This window comes from Mytilus trossulus, chromosome 2 (assembly GCF_036588685.1).
Source record: "Mytilus trossulus isolate FHL-02 chromosome 2, PNRI_Mtr1.1.1.hap1, whole genome shotgun sequence".
NCBI classification, from domain to species: Eukaryota; Metazoa; Mollusca; class Bivalvia; order Mytilida; family Mytilidae; genus Mytilus; species Mytilus trossulus.
Window position 1 is genome coordinate 68,962,191 of NC_086374.1, and position 8,147 is coordinate 68,970,337.

General features: G+C 31.0%; 1 protein-coding gene across 3 annotated transcripts in view; it reads left to right on the plus strand.

The window, feature by feature from the left end:
* Window positions 1–3,049, plus strand: part of LOC134707881 (kelch-like protein 4) — a 64,894-nt gene extending 61,845 nt beyond the window's left edge. For all 3 annotated transcript variants that reach the window (XM_063567992.1, XM_063567991.1, XM_063567989.1), the window contains exons 7-8: window positions 102–218; window positions 2,733–3,049. In XM_063567992.1, coding sequence (XP_063424062.1) covers window positions 102–218; window positions 2,733–2,827 — 212 coding nt within the window. In that variant the 3' untranslated portion in view covers window positions 2,828–3,049. The remainder of the gene's footprint in view (window positions 1–101; window positions 219–2,732) is intronic.
* The last annotated feature ends 5,098 nt before the right edge of the window (window positions 3,050–8,147 follow it).

An 8,147-nucleotide genomic window follows, 5' to 3' on the forward strand; every position in this document is an offset into this window, starting at 1 on the left:
ATTATAGGAGATTAGTATGGGAGTCGCATAGTCAACACAGCACTTTGTCAATATATATAAATATATATATTAACTTTAAAACATAATTTGCCTTTATTTAGGAGATAGAATCTACGTATTTGGAGGCTCATTAATGGAAACAGGACAGGCTGTTCGTATTGTTGAATACTACAGTATATCACGTGGTCAGTGGCAAGAAGACTTCAGGTTCCGAAAAGGTAAAGATTGGATTCTTGTAATAAGTTGGCTATACTATTGCATGTGTCTTGGTTAAATTTAACATAATTTATGATGAAGAAACATATACTAGTAGTGCACGTAAATGCTAATAATTAGAAATATACACATGGTACTTCATAATCATAGTTCGACGTGTACTTTCCAAAAATACAAATAAAATTTAAAAATTATTCTTCTGTTTCAATAATCTGTAAAATACATTATACAGTGAATCAGGTAACAGGTAGACCTATGCATTATTATTCTGTCAGAAAAAAAGACAACGTCTAAACAAACTCATCATAGATACCAGGACCTAATTCTGTATATACGCTAGACGCGCGTTTCGTCTACAAAAGGCTCACCAGCGACGCTCGAATCCCGTGTTTTTCTTTTATAAAAAAATAAAAAGATTGGTAGGATTTACAACAAGAGAACTCTTTACCAGAGACCAGATGACGTGGAGGTAAGCAATCACAGGTCAAACCAATGAAATTACAGGCTACTGACCTGGGACACGTATGCAATCTGGTGTATTGGGTTAAGCATGTTCTGAAGTAGTGGTGAAATAGCACAACAAGAACAAAAAAGAAAAGAAAACATGATGATAAAGGTTTTACTCATTATATCGATACAAAGCAAACAAAAGAAAAGTACAAAAGACATGAAGTATAGATCTGAGAGTACTCGCTGTTACTGAAAACTAGTTCAAAGTCAATAACATCGAATAAACGAACGTATATCAAAGGCTAATATATCAATCAGTACAAACCCAACATCTTGTGGATTTAGTTTAAAGACGACATTTACATTCGGAGGAAAACATGACATTGTGGATTGCCAAAATATATAGATCGACAGAATATAGGACCGTTAATGTACATGTGTATAGCAATAATATTTAGTTTTAATTTATTGACAAGAAAATCATATTAATAGCGATAAACACACAATTCATAGATTTAATTACAGTGTTAAATTAATAAACTTTTAAAATAACTTTATTTAAAATATCGATAATTTTATCCGGATGTTTACACGTCGAAAGCAAACATTCCCAGTCGGAAGCTTTATGAAAAATAAATTTGTTTACATTGATATAGGAAGATGTGGTGTGAGTGCCAATGAGACAACTCTCCATCCAAATAACAATTTAAAAACTAAACCATTATAGGTTAAAGTACGGCCTTCAACACGGAGCCTTGGCTCACACCGAACAACAAGCTATAAAGGGCCCCAAAATTACTAGTGTAAAACCATTCAAACGGGAAAACCAACGGTCTAATCTATATAAACAAAACGAGAAACGAGAAACACGAATATATTACATAAACAAACGACAACTACTGTACATCAGATTCCTGACTTAGGACAGGTGCAAACATTTGCAGCGGGATTAAACGTTTTAATGGGCCCAAACCTTCTCCCTTTTTCTGAAACAATAGCATAACATCACAACATATAAAAACATACGATAAAATATCAATTGGCAGACTTAACTCAATCAAAAAACGTATGATTACACAATTACATTGTTGCAATAAATCTTTACTTTATTCTTTTTTTAAGATCACGGTAAGTATTATATGTGAAATCCTTTGATCTCTTATTATATCGTAAATCCTTTATTTGCATATTTATTTTGAGTGATTTTGGTTTTGGGTTCTAATACATATGTGTTGGTAGTTGTGTATGTTATTTTGTTTGACACTCAATATAATTAGGGTTTGGGATGATTTTTATTGAACCTAATGTATTTTCAAATTGACTAAATTACATGCTAGTATATTTTTTAGATATCTTTAAAAAAAAACAAAAAAAAACATAAAAAAACAGCTAATAACAATTGTGTATTCAGGTCACAAAATTTATTACTTACTTTTCGTTGCAGCACAAACATTTGTAATATAGTTCCTTGGGGAAAGTTAAAGATTTCAAGAAAATGATTGTAGATTTAACTTCTTTATAACAATAAAGTTTTATGAACAGGAATCTTCACTATCAGAAATAACAAATAAAGTTAAATTTAACAAAGTATTATCATTAACTGTAAGTCATATAAAATAATTTATGTTAAAATGACTGAAAATAGATAATTGATATGAAAGTAAGTAAGAAAAATCTTCTCATTAAAGTTCAAACATACAAAGTATTTACGAAAACATAAACGTACTACAAAGATTTGTTGTATAAATAAAATTTAAAACAACCCTTTAATGTCATGCGTCCAATTTGCTTAAATTTTCTTCATTCAGCAACGCTCAAAGCCGAATATATGAAAGCCAACGATTCACAAGAATAAAAGCAGTTAAAGAGTAATAATTCCAAAAACGACATGAAAATAATAGCATCATCTACCTAAGGCCAACTTTGCCTGAGGAAGTTCTAACCTTAGTTTCTTAATAATTTATCAATTTAAAAACGGACATTATTAGAAAATTGCGTAGACTATCATACAAGTGAGAGGTTAAGCTAGCTATCCAATACATGATATGTATGTTGTTTATTTTCAGGAGACGTTTCAAATGTTACTTGTGCAATATTAGAGGTTCCTACTAAATTAGAGGAGGAAAATCTAAATGAAAAACTGCGATGGGTAATGTGGTAGTACTACGCATGACTAATTTAGATGCGTGTGTTCAATTTATACTCGGAAACATATATTTTGCGTCATTTAGATCCTTACAAAAAATAAAAAAAAATAAAACATTTTGTCATAATGACAAACAGTAACAGGATAATTTCATTTTTGGTTGTTGGTTTTGTATTTTAAATTTTGTTCTACATATATTTGAATCGTTTTTACAAGTTATATATAAATACTTCACATCGTTTCGCTCTTTCAATTAATGACTCTGTAATGAGATGCCAGTTGTTCGAGTAACTACCCTTCTTAAGAACATCGAATTAGCGAAAGGAACACTTTCATCGGTGTGTAATGTGTTTAATTGGCAGATAGACAATGCAATAGGAATGCATTCGCATATGCGGAAAAACATCTTGCTAATATTGATCTAAATAATAATAGAAAAAAACTATAAGAAAATATAAGGTCAATATATGACCCTCCATTACTTTTTTTTCGTATTTAATATTTCTGCAATTTAACGCCATTGTGATTTGTCTGGTTGGGTATATCCTCTTTCTCAAATTTTGTCGACACGTGCTTATCTTTGGAAATGTAGTTCGTATGAAACGGGAGACAATTCAAACTCTCCCGTCCTGCTGTCAACTTAAACCGTTTATTTGAGTCTTTTTTTCAAGACATCATAGCATATCCTGTAACAATATAACAATAAAGATTGTTGGGAGAAATAAATCAATATATGTAATATAAGTATAAAGATTTATTTTAAAAGCCATTTTGAAAATTGTAGTTATTTATTATTTACATGTATAAATTTAAGTGATATTTATTGTAATTTTATTGTAAATAAATCAGATTTCAAGAACAAAATACAGTGTTTACTAAAAATACCTCAAACATATTCAAGCTGCCACAAACAAAGAACAGTGAAAATATAATTTAAAAGAAGTAGTTTCCAGAGGAAACGAATCGGGTTTGCAGTGCTCGGCAGTTTAAAGTGATTAACAAAGCAAAACGTGTTGAGTTTGATGTACATGTATACCTTCACCACAAACTCCTTACTTGTTCCTACGGTCCCTGTGGTATCTTTCACCCCTCTTTTGTAATCGTTTGCAACAATTTTTTGAAAGATTTTCCGTTTGTTTATTTAAGACCTCAAGGAAATGCTTTTGTATTTCTTTAAAAACAAAATAAAGATTTCAGTGAAGATTGATCTTACCTGAAATTAAATGGTAGCTGCATTTAATTCCACATTTTCAGCTCACCTGGCTCGTAGAATAACGGTTAATAATAGGGGACGACATGCATTTAATGGCTGATATCTAGATATACAATCCATGAAAGATAGACAAAAATCTGTATGGCATCTATGCTCAGAATAGCAAGTTCTATCGCCTTTCGATTACCCAAAACAATAGTTAGATAACTCCTTGTATATTGAAAACCATATGCCACCTTCAACAATAAACAAACCCAATGAAGCATTGGAAGCTAAGACATTTCCCGTCATAACTGTTTATCAATTCAAACGATAAAACTAACTTCCACATGATTGTACAAAACAACAAACGAAAACAAATGTGATTTACATCAACACGTACTAGCGACTGATTTACAGGTGACTCCTTGTAAGAGTCATTGTATTTAATGACGATGTAGTTTTTGCCTATTATGTTGAAAAATATTATAAACAAGACAGCAAATCCTATCAGCTGCAATGACATGATTACAAATTTCTGGAAACTTTGATTTGAAGTTACCGAGAACGATGTGAAATGATCGTCATTTTACGGAAGTGTAGACAGGATAAGTATCAGCATGTGGTGAAAAGTATTGCATTTTACAGCTGTTTTCGATTAAAATCATATTTTTCTCACACAAGCAAAAACAGACATATATTCCAGATGCAACCCCGACTCGATGATTATGTCTGTTTGCTTTGTTTACACATCGTTTTTAATATAATGGAATTTGATGAGACTGTCATACAAGTGAGTGGTTTCGCTAGCTGTAAAGCCAGGTTTAAGCAACCTTAAAATGTCTGTAACAAGTCAGGAATATGATAGTTGTTATCTATTCGTTTGATGTATTTGAGCTTTAGATTTTGCTATTTGATAAGGGAATTTCCGTATTGAAATTTCCTCAAACTTTTTTTGTGATTTTACTTATTACGTGAATGTGTACGTAGATACGTATGATGGTTGATGCATGTATTGCAGGATGTTTTTACCCGGTCAAAGCATTTCGTCTCCCTCCTTTTGAAGATTATGCTATTTCCTTGGATTTGTTTAATTATTTGGTTTTGTTGCTCCATCGATTATGAAATGAACATCAGTTCACTACTGTAGCTAACATTATCATGTTAGAGGTTATGGCTTCGATTTACAGGCGACTTCAAATGAGCGGGAAAGTTTGTGTATATTTTTAATATGTGGTTCATTCATTAAAAAGTATGGAATTTCGACATTCAAGAGTGAAGCAAGCAATGCACAAGGAATAAATATTTCGTTGAATGATCCAGCCAACAAACAATATTCTCATACAGGTAAATCTATGATACACGTGTCTTTTCAATATATATATGAAATCAAACAGACTAAGAAAAAATGGTCGTTATTCAATATAAGTGCTGGTCTATTTATCTATATTTCTGTTTATGTTTATATTGAAGCATCAAAACAACAGAATATTCTAGAATTAAAGAACGTAGTAAATAAGGTACTAAGATATAAAGAGTTACCAATTATTTTATGAAAGGTTTGTACAGTACACCTTCCTAGACCCCCTTATATTCCAAATATTGATAACATGTATATATAATTGACAATTCATGGTTTCTTTTCAATTTTAGTTCTATTAGAATTAACTCCCGTTGACTAATATTGTGGGATGAGATACTGATCGATTGGTAAATACATATATATATATATATTCGATAAGTTAAATGATATTCGTAGTGCTGTTAGATTTTTCACGACTGGTGAGTTTGAGGGTACCTTTCACCTCTTTGATTTCTTATGATTAAAACATTTAAACATAATTTATGGTTAGTTTTTGTATGCAAAATAACCCGTTGTAGATGCATTTTGTATAAGAATGTATATTATTTCATCACCTTTTATTAGTTTGTGGTTTTAAATGTAGTTATAGCAATCGTTTGAAGACTTTTGCACTTTGGCATGCGTATGATTTGGTGTTTCATGTAATTAGGATCAAATATTGTTCTATATTTGGAGAATGGTTTTGTGGAGAAAAAAATTGCAAAAATACATTCATAATGTCAGCATGTTCTAACTGAATATTTGTATGTTTTAACATATTTTTAAGTCGGGTCACAATGTAGATAATGAATTGTGAATGTTGAAACAATATTGTACCGAAATACACTATACACATATTTTGCCATCTTCTTTTCTATTTATACAATACAATTTAGTGATGTTTTGGTCATATACTCCCTTTTTCTCTTTGTGTCGGTTCTTTCAACTGATTTTACCCTTTCGTGTCCATACTACTACTGTCTTGATGCGTCTGCTGCTGGACTGATAGACCCCGAGGGTATCACCATTCCAGTATCCAGTACTTTGGTACTTGCATGACAAATTATTAAAATTTGCTATTAAAAAAATGAAATTATTTAGAATTAGGGAATGTATCTCCCTCATGCAAAGCTCTGATTCCTTGCCCGGATTTGGCACACTTTTTTTGTCCTTTTTGCTTTATAGCTCTTCATCCTTTTAATAAGCTTTGGATTTTACGGTACTTTGGCCTCGAACATCACTGAAGAAATGCGCATCTGGTGCAAAAATAAATGGAACCGTTTTTGTTGTTACTCTTATCCATACGATCTAACAATAAAAGAAGTTTATATGTGTTGTTCCTTATTAGAATAGACAGATAATACATAAAAAAAACTACTGTTAATGTAAGATTGTTTTGAATCGGAACATTACAAATTTCGGAGTTTAACCAATTTCAATTCGGTATAAGTATTCAGAAATATGTTTCTGATTGATCGATGTGTTTTAGATTTTGATTTTGCCTTTAGATAAAGTACTTTTCGTTTTGATTTTTCCTGAAGTTTTTTTTGTGGTTGTTATTTTATTGTTTCCCCCATCAATACATGTAAACCTCAATATGATAACTTCTGTATATTTATTATAGTTCTATCCTTGTATGTCAACAGTCGTTAGTAAAATTGATACTTTCTGTTTGAAGAGACGGCTTTTCGGCAGTATTTCTGATCATCATAACACAAATACTATCGACGAAAAAGCCAAAATCAATTGAATTAAATGTAGGTGTTTTTCCGAAAGTTGGACTTTTCGTTGGATTCATTAACACATCAAAGCTTAGTTTGCTTTGTAGTAGAATACATTTCAAATTTTCACACCAATCGATAGATAATCAATCTAGTTTTACTGAATATGATTTGTCAATAAAAAAAAACCAAACAACCATCGAAATATTTATTAAACAATCCAAGGATACATTTATGTCTGGTGGCGTCTAATTGCTTAGACAATCATTGAATTGACCTGTATTGTGTAACCAATATCGTTAATCCCCAGTTGAAACACGTAAATTTATATACGTGACTGAATTTGAGTGGAACGTCTAAAATTCAACTTTAATTCACGATATTGTATTTCTATTTTAATTTATTAATACGTAGATGAAATTGAGTAAGTATATTTATTGATATCACAATCTTTGTTATTGCGTTGGAATATCAGTTAAGTGCATTTAACAGGTGAATTATTAATCACGTTTTTGAAAAACTATACTGGTTCGAAATGCTAATGAAACATAGATGCGCAATAAATCCTAACACATATAGACTAAGTTGTACAGTGTACACCGTAAACAACTTCTAAGTCAAAAAGGCAAGCGTTGGCTTTATCGCGGCTGCCTGTTTGTTTTTGTGATTGGAGGAACACGGATAAATTGATACAAAACAAAAGTTAACCAACTAAAATAAAATATATTTGTGTGTAATGTCTATTATTTTTTATGTGTCGTTCCAATTGTTTATGTAAAGCTATAAGCAAAATATTTTCAGTTTTTTTTCTTCTTGTGAGCTGTTACAACGTTGTCTCTGGGTCTGGGAAAAGTTTAAGTTTTTACAGACATGTTCAACTATGCCTCATATATGTGCCTATTTTAAGTCAGGACTCTGTAACTCAGTGGTTTTCGTTTATCAAATATTGTATTATTGTTATGTTATTTTTTTGTTATAATTTATGCATAATGAAATTTTTATTTCTGTATGTCTGTATAGCAAAAGCCCACCATCGCCTACAAATGATGCATATAAGTACCACATACAACGATATATAAG